The following is a 15,845-nucleotide window of genomic DNA, read 5'->3' as shown; positions in this document are numbered from 1 at the left end:
GAAACAAAAAGCAAGACCTAATTAAAGCGGGTTGCTTACAAATGATAAAAAGGCTGATTGGTTATATACGCGTCTATATATAGGAAATACTAGATCACCGTTTACTCATGCATTGAACTCATACCTTAAAGCTTTATATATATATTTAGATTCTCCACCGGCGGCAGCGTTGTGCTGGTAACTTTAATGCAACGCCGACCGTAATCTCATTTAATTATACAATTTGAGAAGTATTTGAAATTTGCCCGCTCTAAAACACACACACACACACACACACACACACACACACACACACACACACACACACACACACACACACACACACACACACACACACACACACACACACGTCGGGGGGGGGGGGGGGGGTTCAGTCGGACCAGTCGTCGTCGTCCAGCTCGGAGGAGTCGTCCTCGCTGTCGCTGCACTCCACCGCGATGCGGCGGGACAAGATGGCGGCCACGTCGTTGGTCACGTCGTCGCGCTTCTCCTGCTCCCGCTGCTCCTCCACCTTGCGCAGGTTGAAGCCTGAGGGGGGGGGGGGGGGGGCGGGGTTTAAGAGGGTCAAAAGGTCACTCGTCATCAAAACATTGTTACCTTTGAAAAACAAAAAGTGCCATAGAACAGTTAACCTTAAGCATGGATGATGATGATGATAATGATAATAATAATAATAATAATAATAATAATAATAGAATAAAAGGAAAATGTAACTATTGCCGTGGATACGTTATCTTAGAGCAAAGGGTTCTGAAATGTTTTCATTCCTTGGACCCCAAAGATAGTTTCAGGGCGTGCTCACACCGGGCAGAGTGTCCCTGTACCGTACTCCAGTACCACTGCCCCCCCCCCCCCCCACTGTGCTGCTGGCCTGTGCTCACACTGGGGCGATCTCCACTGGGCCTGAGTACGGTGGCCTCTTGTACACACAGGTTGTGTATCCGTGCGTGTGCGCAGCGTGTCGGCTCATCAGCGTCTGTAGCGTGGCCTGAGCACACCTCTCTGAAGTGAACTGAGGCCACGGAGTTGAGCTGTACTGGAGTACGGACGGCGCGCTCACACTAGACCAAACCGTCTAGACGTCAGGGGGCGGGTGTCAGTGTTGTGCATGAACTAGGTCAAAATAACTAAAGAACTAGGTCAAAATAACTAAAGAACTAGGTCAAAATAACTAAAGAACTAGGTCAAAATAACTAAAGAACTAGGTCAAAATAACTAAAGAACTAGGTCAAAAGTTCAAAATAACTAAAGAACTAGGTCAAAATAACTAAAGAACTAGGTCAAAAGTTCAAAATAACTAAAGAACTAGGTCAAAATAACTAAAGAACTAGGTCAAAATAACTAGGTCATTGAACAAGTTTTTTTTTGTTTTTCGATGAACTTTGAACTGAACGTACGGGGAGGTTGTTAAGCGGCGTTGTGTTGTGGTGCGTTGTGTTGTGTTGTGTTGTGTTGTGTTGTGTTGTGGTGTGATGTGTTGTGATGTGTTGTGTTGCGTTGCGTTGTGTTGTGTTGTGTTGTGTTGTGATGCGTTGTGTTGTGTTGTGATGCGTTGTGTTGTGTTGTGATGCGTTATGTTGTGATGCATTGTGTTGTGTTGTGTTGTGATGCGTTGTGTTGTGTTGTGATGCGTTAATGTTGTGATGCGTTGTGTTGCGTTGTGTTGTGATGCGTTGTGTTGTGTTGTGATGCGTTGTGGTACGTTGTGTTGTGGTACGTTGTGTTGTGATGCGTTGCGTTGCGTTGTGGTACGTTGTGTTGTGATGCGTTGTGTTGCGTTGTGGTACGTTGTGTTGTGATGCGTTGTGTTGTGTTGTGTTGTGATGCGTTGCGTTGTGGTACGTTGCGTTGTGGTACGTTGCGTTGTGGTACGTTGTGTTGTGATGCGTTGCGTTGCGTTGTGGTACGTTGTGTTGTGATGCGTTGTGTTGCGTTGTGGTACGTTGTGTTGTGATGCGTTGTGTTGCGTTGCGTTGCGTTATGGTGTGATGTGTTGTGATGCGTTGCGTTGTGTTGTGATGCGTTGTGTTGTGATGCGTTGCGTTGCGTTGTGGTACGTTGTGTTATGTTGCGTTAGACGTATGTAGCTAGACGTCAGGGGGGCAGACGGACGCGGGCGCGGTGCGGACGGCCTACAGTGTGAGTGGGCCTCAGGCTGGCTTTACACGACAACGATCTGAACACAAGCCGCAAAAAGTGGCGTTGCGTTCCCACTTTTTTATTCCGCGTTTGGACAAAGCGTCTTTGGGTGGAAATCTGCGTGCACACGGTGACGCAAAAGTGTGTGAAATCTGACATTTTGTTTGTTGTGGTTTGTGGCCCGTGCTGCACGCGGACGTGACGTAAACGCGTACGGGACGAGAGCCAGCGTGAGCAGCTCAGAGCACCACCTTTTGCGTTGTTAACCCTTTAGACGGAAACGCAATGGTGGAGCGTTTTGAAGATCATTTTTTTTGCGTTTTTAAGCCCCGAAAACGAAGTCGCCGTCTAAACGAAAGGCACATCTGAGAAAATAGTTTGTCAGTTTCACCCGGGAGCGTTGTGGTGTAAAGCCAGCCTCAGTGTGTGTGTGTGTGGGACCCGACTGTGCGCGCGCACACACACACACTCAAAAATACACACACACACACACACACACACACACACACACACACGCACATATATACTCAAACATACACACACACACACACACACTCAAACACACACACACACACACACACACACACACATATATATATACTCAAACATACACACACACACATATACACTCAAACACACACACACACACACACACACAAACATATATACTCAAACACACAAACATATATACTCAAACACACACACACACACACACACACACACACACACACACACACACAGACGGTGCGGGGGCGGAGCCACAGGGGGCGGGGCTCACCTTGGCGGATGGCCTGCAGCAGGTCGCTGTGGGCGTCGCCCGCCTCCTCCTCCGGCGGTGGCGGCTTGGGGGCCCCGCCCGACGGCGGCAGGGGAGCAAACCCAGAGGAGGAGGGGGGGGGAGGGGGCCCGGGGGGGGGCGGGGGCGGGGGCGGCGGCGGGGGGCCTCCCCCTCCTCCTCCTCCTCCTCCTCCTCCCCCCATGGAGGGCGGGGGAGGAGGGGGGGGCGGGGACATGGAGGAGGAGGAGGAGAAGCTGGGAGGGGGCGGGGGGGCCGGGGGGGAGGGGTAGGCATTGGGGGAGGAGGAGAAGGGCGGGGGGGAGGGCGGGGCGTCGAACCCGGGCGGGGGCGGGGGGGCGCCGCCGCCGAAGCCGCCGGAGACGGGGGGCGGGGGCGGGGGGGCGGGGGGGGGCACCAGGCCGGGCCGCCCGCCGCCGCCGCCGCCGCCGCCCGTCTGGGAGGACAGGGGGGGGGCCGGCGGGGGGTGGGCGGGGCTGAGGACCCCGGAGCGGCGGCCGGCGGGGGCGCCGTACGCCGCGTCGTAGCTGGAGGAGGACAGAGCGCACGTCAGACACGTCACATGACACACCGTCACATGACACGCGGTCACATGACACGCGGTCACATGACACGCGGTCACATGACACTCACGTTATGGTCACATAACGCGCCATCACATGACACGCCGTCACATGTTCACATGACACGAGGTCACATGACACGGTCACATGATCACATGACACGAGGTCACATGACACGCCGTCACATGATCACATGACACGAGGTCACATGATCACATGACACGAGGTCACATGACACGCCGTCACATGATCACATGACACGAGGTCACATGACACGGTCACATGATCACATGACACGAGGTCACATGACACGGTCACATGATCACATGACACGAGGTCACATGACACAGTCACATGATCACATAACACGCCGTCACATGACACACGTCACATGACACGCCGCTAGGCCTGGGCGACATATCACGCTATAACTCGATCATATTGATCGATGTCGATAACTATTGATAATTTTAATGACCTAAAAAGACTAGGAGTTACCGTGCTGGATTTAAACACTTCTGTTTAACACTTAATACGACCTTCCACTGGTCTTCATTGATCAATACTCCAATGTCGACACAACGATGAAAAACACTCAAATATTGTCAATAAGTACGGAACCGTGTTTGTGTAACAAACCCAGCTGCTAGAGTTAGTGGTCCAGTCTCTTATCGATATATATATACTGAACATGTTTTATATTGATACTGATCATAAGTCTATCACGATACGATCATTTATCGTTTCATTGCCCAGGCCTGCTTATTGTTAGTGATGGCCGTAGTTCTCCTGAACACAGATTTAATATTTCCCCACCCACCAAACTAGCGCCGATACAGTTGATGTACGCCACTCTGTCTTCCATATAAATCAAGTAAACAACAACAATCCCTCCTGAATCATGCATTGTAAAACTAAAAATCACAACACTGCAGAATAATCCAGGGCATCGACCCGGACTCTCCTCTCTCTCTCTCTCTCTCCCTCTCTCTCTCTTTCCTCTTAACTCGACACATGAAGAGCTTTAGCGCTGACATGACACCCTAGAAATGACTGCTGAGTCATCCCAGCACAAGCTACAGTGTATTATAGAAGCCTTGTACAGTATGGCCTACCTCCATGCTGCTATATACAGCACAGAGTTATACGTAGTAGCACAGAGCTGCTAGGCATAGCACAGAGCTGCTACGTATAGCACAGAGCTGCTACGCATAGCACAGAGCTACTAGGCATAGCACAGAGCTGCTACATATAGCACAGAGCTGCTACGCATAGCACAGAGCTGCTACGTATAGCTCTGTGCTACTACGTTTAGCTCCATGCTACGTATAGCTCCGTGCTACGACGTATAGCTCCGTGCTACTACGTATAGCTCCGTGCTACTATGTATAGCTCTGTGCTGCTACGTATAGCTCCGTGCTACTACGTATAGCTCCGTGCTACGACGTATAGCTCCGTGCTACTACGTATAGCTCCGTGCTACGACGTATAGCTCCGTGCTACGACGTATAGCTCTGAAGCTACGACGTATAGCTCCGTGCTACTACGTATAGCTCTGTGCTACGACGTTTAGCTCTGAAGCTACGACGTATAGCTCTGTGCTACATGTTCTTTGATAGCTATGACTGCGGAGCCAAAGTGCTGGCAGAGTGTGTATGTCTCGCGGCCCCATTGCTGCTGTTGTTGTTGTTGTTGATGATGTTGTTGTTGTTGTTGTTGTGAACCAGGAGGAGGGGGAGGCCTTACCCCATGTCGGGCGGCGGGGGCAGGTCGTCGTCGTACGAGGGGGACATGGGGGAGCCCGGCTCGTAGGGGTAGGAGCTCTGGTCGTCGGGCGTGTAGCCCTCGCCGGAGCCCACGCTGCCGTTGAGGTTCAGCCCGTCCGTGGAGTTCCTGCGGACACGGGGGCCGCCGCCGTCAGTGACAGTAACAGGGGGAAAAAAAAAAACACAACCCAACAGCTTCTCCCCAACAGCCCTCTGTGACCACACCACCACCACCGACGGCGACGGCCACCCGGGGGAACGCGCTACGAACACCCAGCGTTCGTGGAGAAGGGGATTTGAACAGAACTGCCCGGAAACGGGACTCGATTGTAGCGTGACACCAGCTGATTGATGTTCTGCTCTGTTCACACGATGTGTAGGATGTGTACAGTGTGTACAGTGTGTACAGTGTGTAGATTGTGATCTCAGTGGTTCTCTTCACCAGACCACGTGTGCTACTAAACTTCTGCTACTTATTTTTTTTACATTGTTACCTTTTTACTTTTTACTTATTTTTACTAGGGCAGTGAAGTAGCGCGTTAATAACACATTACCACAATCTTATTTTAATTTGATTACGTAGGGGGGGGTAATGCCTGACGAGGTGTCCATTATCAGGAATGAAATGGACACCATGAAGGGCATTATCCCGCTTACACCACGGTCACCTGCCAAAGAAAAGAAATGAAGACCGTTCATTTGTATTTTCATGCGTTTCACAATCAAAATATAAAGTTTTTCACAAGCCATCATTTAGTTTCCCCTGGTAACGCCTGAGGGTTTGACTAATACCCGGAACAATCATTACCCTCGCCCTAAGGTTCTTATGCAACGGAAACGTTGTTCACTCCTCCAGTAAATAGGACGGACCTTTAGGTACGACTTGGCAACGGGAGATATTCTAGTCCGCTCAGCTATGAGCCAGAGAGCTAACGTTATGCTAGAAAGATTCAAAGTCAATAACACTGCGTACGGTCGACAAACTGTAAATATAATTTAAACAGCATGTTTAACAACAAGAGCTAACCAGCCATGTCTTTGTCCCCAAATCAATATCAAGATAATACTATAATATAATAATAATAATAACCAGACCATGGTATAATAAAAATGAACGCACATTCTTTTTTTTACAACTGTGATTTTGAAAGGATTTGCCCCCCAGAACCCACTAACCCTTCATATCAGAATTCATTCACTTTTAGTTCCACTTACGTGACATTCAATTACACTCGTGCCCAGTGACGGCTGTTCACGATTCCCAAGTCTGTGGTGCTACTTATTTGGAATTAACTCACACAAGAATGTAATAAAAGCAGAATTCTGATTCTGGGAGCAGCTCATGTTTGTGACCCGATTCCAGAGGCATGGCGGATTTTTGTTGACGGCCTTGTGTGTGACTTAAGTCTGTTATTCAAAGACACTCTCTCGCTACACTGCGAGTCCGTATTCACACGGAAGAGGAGTCTGGGCTCTGCCGCTCACCGCCGTTGTGTTGGGTCGTCGTGGTTCACACACGACTAAAAAGGAAAGGAGCCCACGTCCGTACTGGTCACAGCTCCCTTCGTCGTTGGTAAAGGGCAGCGCGTGTGGCTTGCTTTGCCCTTGGACCGAACATGACCCCAGACAAAAGAGTCCACCGTATTGTAATCATAAGCAAACACGGCGACACGCATGTTCTCTAACGCAATCTCTACCGCGGTTTGAGTGACTTTTGCTTTTGGATTCCCTTCCTTAAAATCCACGGTTTGCAATATCTTTCCTCCATTGAAATCCTGACCACCAGCAATAACATTTACTTTTGTGATCAATCACAGGTATAATGCGGCTAAAAAGTACCCTGGAAATCCAGAGTTCTCGCGAGAGCACAATTTGAATTTGCTCAGCGAGTCACTCTGGGATCGAGCGATATACTCACTCCCCGATTCCCCCTGGCCCCAGAACATTAACCAATCACATCGGTGTATCTGATATAGGCGGGGCCAAAAGCGTTGCTGTTTTACCGACCGGATACGGCAAGAGTCTCATCTATTGGTTAGCTCCTCTGGTCTGGATACGTCACCCCTTGTACTCTTCTGATTGGTTGTAGTGTTATCCAATTGCGTGCAGTGATATTCTCAAATGCATGCTTGGTGCCGCCCCTCGAGTCGGGCCGTTCTCATCACTCGTTGCCAGACCCTACAGCTCTCTAGACGTGGCTCTGGATCTCCTGGCTAGTTAAAAACGTGAACAACACAACAACCTACTTCCTGTTCGATCATCATCTCCAAACACTGGAGGATGTGTAACTCATCCTGGTCGGTTGCTCTACACATGCGTCGGTTGTGTGTTAAGACATCGGTGTGACTAACGGTGGGTCACCATCGCGACTCCTTTCTACAGCTTATACAGACGCCAGCTCATACGCCACACCTCTCTGCCGCCTATCAGCTAGGAGGAGACGGGGATCGAACCAGCAACCTTCCCGTTCCCCGCCAACGCGCTCTACCTCCTGAGCCAATGCCTCCCAAAAAGGTTACCCCGACTACCGTCCATGTGACTCCCACGTTTACAGTCGGGTGAAAAAAGAAGAAGCTGTGGCTCTATAAAAAAGAGGGCTGGAACTTTCCCAGGATTTTATAATTAAACCAAGACCAACGCACACGTGGTCCTTGGAAACCCTGTCCCGGAGCTGAGGGACGCGAGCCCCTAGGGGGGGTGGGAGTGGGGGGGGCCCTGCTGAGCTCAGAGCCCCTGGGGGGGTGGTGGGGGGGGGGCCCCTGCAGAGCTCAGAGCCCATGTCCCTCCGCACCCAAACTCACGTCAGGTCGTTCTTGGGCACCACAAACTCCTCGCCCATCTTGCGGCGTTCCCACTCGTCCTTCCGGGTCTTGATCTTGCGGGGGTTCAGCGTCCGCGGGTTCAGGTTGTCCTTCTTCTCCTTCTGCTCATGGTGGGGGGGGAGGGGGGGGGAGGGGGGGGGGGGGAGGAGGGAGAGACAAAGGACAAAGGAAGAGGGGTCAGATCTTCATGCTGTGCACACGTGTGATTAAGTGACACGCGATCACTGACATTCAGGAGGTGCACGTAAATTAGGGCTGGGCAACGATTAAAAGTTTTACATCGCATAGCATTGGTGAGTTACCTCGCGATTAATCACACCTTTAAAGTTCTATTTTAGATCCACTCCAGTTGAAGTTAAATGAGATTATCAAACGGAATGACACCTTATCATTCGTACCAAATGGACTTAATGAGCAAAAGCCGGACCGAGCGATCTTGAGGGAGTTTTATTGACTCACTCAGTGTGGGTTCAATATGACACTTACAGAACACCACCGATTAGGGAATTGTAAACAGGCAGTTCATTAGTACAATTGTATAATAAATGCATCCACCGGACACATGCACGCGTGTTTGAGCAGGTGTGGTGTGTTGTGTTGTAGTGTGTTGTGTTGTAGTGTGTTGTATTGTATTGTAGTGTGTTGTGTTGTATTGTAGTGTGGTGTGTTGTAGTGTGTTGTATTGTAGTGTGTTGTATTGTATTGTAGTGTGTTGTATTGTAGTGTGTTGTGTTGTAGTGTGTTGTGTTGTAGTGTGTTGTATTGTAGTGTGTTGTATTGTAGTGTGTTGTATTGTAGTGTGTTGTATTGTATTGTAGTGTGTTGTATTGTAGTGTGTTGTATTGTAGTGTGTTGTATTGTAGTGTGTTGTGTTGTATTGTAGTGTGTTGTATTGTATTGTAGTGTGTTGTATTGTAGTGTGTTGTATTGTAGTGTGTTGTATTGTAATGTGTTGTATTGTAATGTGTTGTAGTGTAGTGTGTTGTAGTGTAGTGTGTTGTAGTGTAGTGTGTTGTAGTGTAGTGTGTTGTATTGTAGTGTGTTGTATTGTAATGTGTTGTATTGTAGTGTGTTGTATTGTAGTTTGTTGTATTGTAGTGTGTTGTATTGTAGTGTGTTGTATTGTAGTGTGTTGTATTGTAGTGTGTTGTATTGTAGTGTGTTGTAATGTGTTATATTGTAGTGTGTTGTATTGTAGTGTGTTGTATTGTAGTGTGTTGTAATGTGTTATATTGTAGTGTGTTGTATTGTAGTGTGTTGTATTGTAGTGTGTTGTATTGTAGTGTGTTGTATTGTAGTGTGTTGTATTGTAGTGTGTTGTATTGTAGTGTGGTGTATTGTAGTGTGGTGTATTGTAGTGTGGTGTGTTGTGTTGTATTGTAGTGTGTCGTGTTGCAGTGTGTTGTGTTGTATTGTGTTGTGTGTGAGGGGGGGGGCGGGGGTCAGACTCACTCTGTGCTTGCGTCTCTCCTTCATGATGTCTTTGGTGTAGTGTGGTGTGTTGTAGTGTAGTGTGTTGTATTGTAGTGTGGTGTGTTGTATTGAGGTGTGTTGTATTGAGGTGTGTTGTATTGTAGTGTGTTGTGTTGCAGTGTGTTGTATTGTATTGTAGTGTGGGGGGGGGGTAGGACTCACTCTGTGCTTGCGTCTCTCCTTCATGATGTCTTTGGTGTCCTGCAACATCTTCTCCTTCCACAGATCAAAGAAGTACGACGGGTCCGTGTAGAACTTCAACGCCTCCCTGCCGTCGTCCCTGCACACACACACACACCAATCAACGTGTGTGTGAGCGTGTGCGTGTGTGGTTCACAGATGTCATGAATTAACATGCACTACACAACCTCAGAAGGATCATTTCTCCATGAGGATTCATTCATGATTCACGGTTCAGAGCACAGGTGTGTGTGTTCAGGGTTAGGTGTTATTAAAAAAAAAAAAAAAAAAGGGACACACCGAGATGTCTGCATCTTCCATTGACTCACACGGTGACCGTGGCTGTGCGCCACGTGAGCGGAATACACTTTTACTCACTCCCCAAAGAAGCGTGGCTCGTTAAAGACCAGTGGTTAGTGACCGGGCCGCTACCGACTCCGCCTCTGTGTGTGGACCACTCCGCCTCTTGTGTGTGTGTGGACCACTCAGCCTCTTGTGTGTGTGTGGACCACTCCGCCTCTTGTGTGTGTGTGGACCACTCAGCCTCTTGTGTGTGTGTGTGTGGACCACTCAGCCTCTTGTGTGTGTGTGGACCACTCAGCCTCTTGTGTGTGTGTGGACCACTCAGCCTCTGTGTGTGTGTGGACCACTCAGCCTCTTGTGTGTGTGTGGACCACTCAGCCTCTTCGAGAGCTGATAATATGATTGCGGCAAATCACATAGTAGCCTAATAATAATAATAATGACGCCAAATGATCTGTGTGTTTGCAGACCAACTTCCATCCTGTTGTGTTTTTACTGCCACTCGTTTTGAAAGAGACTATTCCCAAACTTTGTAAAGTGATCTTTTGTAGTGCGTTGCCCTCCGATGAACACGAGCACGGCTACTGTAACCCGGTGAACTCGCGTGACGGATCTGGATTTGGATCTCAACTTTTTTTTAAGAGTCCTTCAGTCACTTAGATGTAGGACCATGTATACACTTTGTGTATTGGTCCACATTGCAGAGTTTCAGTGAAGTGTATCCTGTCGATAATCTCAACAACGGTCGATAACGTTGACGTTTATTTCTGAATCTGCATTCCTTCTGGTCAATTTCATCGTGCAGAGATACGCATTTTCATTTGATTGCGTTTCCTTTTCTACTACCGTCCGATATTTGCTGCGGTGACATTGAAGCCTCCAATCTGGGATTAATAAAGTTACTAATAAAGTTATTAATAAAGTTATCTTATTCTATGTGTTTCTCTGGTCTGAGGTGCGTGTCTGTCGTGGAAATACTAATCATTACTATAATACACAATTATAAACCTTACATTAACCTTGTTTATATAATTACTAGTCAATCTAAAAGGAACTGTTTACATTCTCCTTGGACCTTAAGACACCACCCTTCCTCTCTCTGACCGAGAGAGGTCAAGGTGGTTCAGACTTGCATTCCCACTGGAGCCACTGAGTCTGATGCTGCGGCCAATCCACTGACTTCTTTGTTTGTATTGCAGCCCTCTCTCACAGACTTACAGACATGTCCACTTCCCCTCTAGTGTATTACAAATTAACTTGGCCTCTCCCGCCGATCCTAAATGCTCCAGAATGGTCACTCCCACTTACCTTTGTTAATGGTATACTCCCTACCCACAATGCAAACGTTTCCCCATAAGAATCTTGTTCACCCGTTGTCTCCCTGAACGTATCCTTGGTAACTTTGCTGCCTGTACTTATGTCCCACGATCACGCTCTAATATTAAATCTAATATTTCGCTGGCCGAACGTTTCCCTAAAAAGAAGTTTCTCTCCATCAGCGTCCCGTACCGGTACTGGCTGAGGTTGTTGAGGGGCGGGGGCTCATCGCAGGTCTGGTAGGTGTCCTGGACGGGCATGGGGAGGGACGGCCGCGTGAACATCTGCTGGTCCTGGGTCAGGTTGCTGCGGAACGCCTTACGCTGGGTGATGGCCTGCAGAGACACTGGGGGAGGCAGGGGGGGAGACGGGGGGGAGACAGGGGGGAGATGGGGAGGAGACGGGGAGGAGGCGGGGGGGGAGAAGGAGGGGAGACAGGGGGAGAAGGAGGTAGACGGGGGGAGAAGGAGGGAGATGGAGGGAGACGGGGGGAGGCGGGGAGGAGACGGGGAGGAGGCGGGGGGTGGAGGGGGGAGAAGGAGGGAGATGGAGGGAGACGGGGGGATAAAGAGGGAGACGGAGGGAGTCAGGAGACAAAGGAATATCAAATTAACTTGGGCAGTGCCACGGAGGAAATGTGGTTGTCACAACGGTCAGTGCAGCGTAAAAAGAAGAGGCAAATACTCCAGATAAATGGAAGTATTAGATATGAAATATGAACATCACTGATAGGAGAGATAAGCAATACGAAAATAAATTGGAGCGAGGGTAGATACATTATTAATGTATTAATGGAGGCGAGGGGGAGATGGACTGTTCCGTTCCAGGTGGCAACACCCCTTATGATTTAGGACCATGTTAAAAAAAGACTTATAGTCACTTATAGTATAGTCGTATATAGTATATACTATATATAGTATAGCACTTATAGTCGTCATCGTTTAGTTCTGTGCTTGCTCTGGTTTTCCAGAATGAGGGTTTGACTGTCTGTCTCTGTCTGTGTCTGTGTCTGTGTCTGTGTGTGTGTGTGTGTGTGTGTGTGTGTGGGCTTTGACTTTTGCCCAAAAATCATATTTGAAGTTTGATTGTTTATTAATATTAGAATATATTTGAATATGCATTATTATAAAAAGGGTGGTTTAAATCAAGTGATCTGATTGGTTCCTAACTGTTGTATAATGGGCATATACATAACTGCTATGACGTCCAATCAGTTTGGAGAGTTCTGTATCACACCGCGCCTAACTTTAGCAATAGGCACACGGTGAGTGAACTCGATAGTAGGCTAAATTGCCGGCAAAGGGTTCGAATTATCTTTTCATCTTTAAGGGGGTCTCTATCTCGTAAAAAAAGTTAGCCTTACCATGCGCAAAAGCGCCGGTATTCGTAACCTCTTCTTTAAGTTCTACCTTAACATTTTGCGTGTTTCCCGAAACGTTCTTTGCTACGAATCTCTTTGTACGTCGTTCGTTGGTAAGGTTGGTCTGAAGCGCTCGTAGAACCTTCTTAGCTCTACCGTAGTGATGTTTCAGCTCCTGCAGTCTCCACTACTGTACAGTAACCTTTATCACGTAACCTTTAGCATGTTCATTCCAAGTTCGCATCCATAGCCAATTGAGGCCAAATTAAACGGCATGTTTGAATTGAGGATATTGTCTCGGTTGTTCTTTATTTTGGGCCGTGGGTACAGCAGGCAAGGTCAGCTCGACTCGCTTCCAATAATTTCAAAAACTCGCAACTTCAAAAAATGATTTTATTTATTTTACAATTGAAAAATGAACAAAACTGTCTTCTAAATTCACCTTAAATATGCGACAGATGTAATTAAGGCAACCTGGTCTCACAGGAATCCGTGAGATGAGTCTGTCTACGTCCCGTTTACAAAAAAATAATGCCCATAAAAAGGTTTGAATATTAAGGGCTGCCTAATATTCGTTTGAATATTATACTTTTTTTTTTAAATATTCGAATAACGAAGTTCGGAGTCAAAGCCCTAGTGTGTGTGTGTGTGTGTGTGTGTGTGTGTGTGTGTGTGTGTGTGTGTGTGTGTGTGTGTGTGTGTGTGTGTGTGTGTGTGTGTGTGTGTGTGTGTACTGTGTACCTTCCTCCTCCTTGGGGTCCAGTTGGGTGACCTTGACCTGCAGCCGGTCCACCCTCTCGCCCAGCGTGTTCACCCGCAGGGCGAACGCCTCCGCCTGCACAAACAGCTCCCCGAAGATGTCCTCCGCATACTTACCTACACACACACACACACACACACACACACACACAGAAGTTAAGACTAGTGAACACAAATAGCCGAGAGAGAGAGAGAGAGAGACAGAGAGACAGAAGTTAAGGCTAATGTATACAAATAGTCAATAGAGAGACACACACACACACACATTAATAATGTACATTCAGACAGAAGTTAAGGCTAGTGGACACAAATAGGGGGGGAAGAGAGAGAGAGAGAGAGAGAGAGAGCGAGAGAGAGAGAACATTCAGACAGAAGTTAAGACTAGTGGACACAAAGAGAGAGAGAGAGAGAGAGAGAGAGAGAGAAGTTAAGGCTAATGAACACAAATAGTCAATAGAGAGAGAGAGACACACACAACACACACAAATCAATAATGTACATTCATACAGAAATGAAGACACACACACACACACACACACACACACACACACACACACACACACACACACACACACACACACACACACACACACACACACACACACACACACACACACACACACAGAGAGAGAGAACTCACTGAGGCTCCCGAGCTGCCGGATGATGTTGGCCAGGCTGATGTTGGTGACACACTCCAGCTCGCTGCGCACGCTCTCGGGGAGCGTCTGGCGGCACACATGCCGCGGCTCGATGTTCCGCGTCACCAGGGGCATGGCGGCGCAGAGAGAGAGAGCTGCTTAGTGTTGATTGGCTCCTGGGCCCTGGGAGACACGGACGGACGGACGGGGACACACGCGCACGCACACGCACACACACACACACACACACACACACACACGGGATCACTTCATGAGGTTTTCAGATAGTGAGAGGTTATTCTGTGGAGAGGAAGGGCCAAAGCCTTCATGTGGCGTGGCGTGGCGTGGCAGGGGGGGGGGGGGGGGGGTGTTCCTCAAACGCACTCATGTGACCTGTCAAGACGCAGACTCACTGAAGACAAACTACTAAAGAAGCAGAACTAACAAGTAACAAGGGCGCTGTTCATTGGGAGTCAGACTTGTCTAAAACCCGCGGTAGACAACAATTACAACAATTTGGAACATTGTCAACGACGTCTGAGTGACAAGCTCAGTGACTCTGACTGATCCGAGGCCTAACTGTGGCATGTATGGCACACAGTGTTCAAAATACGGAGACGCAATAATAGTTGATGTAGACGTGCAGTAGAATTGATTTGCACAAAAACGGGCACACACACACACACACACACACACACGTTTCAATGAATTCGTGCCAGTAGAACCACAGGGACCATTTGTGTGACTCTTTTGTACCCTCTGCCTTTCAATGGGAAGCATGACTGTATAGCAGTACATTGTTCCGCGATCTCCCAAGAGAAGATCAGATCCAAATTTGGTTTTAAACACAGACAAATTCCCATACAGCTTGGCGAAAGTGCACTTTTAGGATAAGGTTTCTATTCGCGGTCTCCTAATTAGACGCTTCAGATTGATACCAGTGAGATCATAGGAAACCCCGCTGGAAGTGCTCCGCGCTGACCGTGTAAGAGCCGATGTGTGTTCTACAATAGGTAGTTATCTATAGACCTCATGGGGATCAAGCTGATTGTAGCCCAACATGTACATATGGTTACGTTATTGTGTCCTACTGTAAGAGCCGTATGACCGTAACCCACGGACCGTACGTCCCGGCGCGTCCACTTCAACATTTTCCTTCAAACGAGTTAGCCTACATTTAACGTTACGAGAAAATACTTTGTTTCATGAGCGATACACACATGGCTCATTGTCTCACTTTTAACATTTTAGCAGGAGGAATGGGTGAATAAAACTTGGGTTCTTCGGCCTTGTCGGAGCAGGAAGTAAGTTGACAGCGCCTCTTGATAGGGCGTAGCGCTCCCTGTGCGCATATCTACACAACAGATGCGGTATAAAAGCGGCCCGGTTAACGCTCCGTACTCACCGTCGGAACGGAGACGTGGAGGATGCGTCCAACAAGTGAAGTTGTTCTTTTATCTCAAGATTCCTACAAGAAATATTTGGCGTTGCCCCTCTCCACGGAGGAACCGAAGACTGAAGAGAAGGGACCAGATTTCCGAACTTCTGATTGGTCCAAGGCTTGGAACGCTACGTGCCTATTGGTTGCTACGCCTGTCACGCAGGTTCCAACGACAGGATATGGGATTTTTTCTTGCGTAAAAATCGCCACTCCACCCTGAATTGGTGTAAACATCTGTGCGTAATTTGCGTATCGCAGGGTGGAGCCAGAAAGCGCATTCTTCACCGC

At 48.3% G+C, this 15,845-nt stretch overlaps 1 protein-coding gene across 1 annotated transcript; it reads right to left on the bottom strand.

The window, feature by feature from the left end:
- Positions 1-340: 340 nt before the first annotated feature.
- Positions 341-15,642, bottom strand: LOC311375892 (actin-binding protein WASF2-like). The gene is made up of 9 exons (XM_084490915.1): positions 15,522-15,642; positions 14,119-14,299; positions 13,461-13,595; positions 11,552-11,705; positions 9,722-9,839; positions 8,066-8,187; positions 5,245-5,391; positions 2,918-3,462; positions 341-528 (listed from the first exon to the last, which is right to left on the bottom strand). The coding sequence occupies exons 2-9, from the start codon at positions 14,249-14,251 to the stop codon at positions 371-373; spliced, it is 1,512 nt and encodes a 503-aa protein (XP_084347041.1). The 5' UTR covers positions 14,252-14,299; positions 15,522-15,642; the 3' UTR covers positions 341-370.
- Between the last annotated feature and the right edge of the window lie 203 nt (positions 15,643-15,845).

This window comes from Micromesistius poutassou (genome assembly GCF_964030765.1).
Source record: "Micromesistius poutassou genome assembly, contig: SCAFFOLD_5134, whole genome shotgun sequence".
In the NCBI taxonomy this organism is placed as follows: Eukaryota; Metazoa; Chordata; class Actinopteri; order Gadiformes; family Gadidae; genus Micromesistius; species Micromesistius poutassou.
The sequence above is the reverse complement of the archived record's forward strand: the minus strand, read 5'-3'. Positions and strand labels throughout refer to the sequence as shown.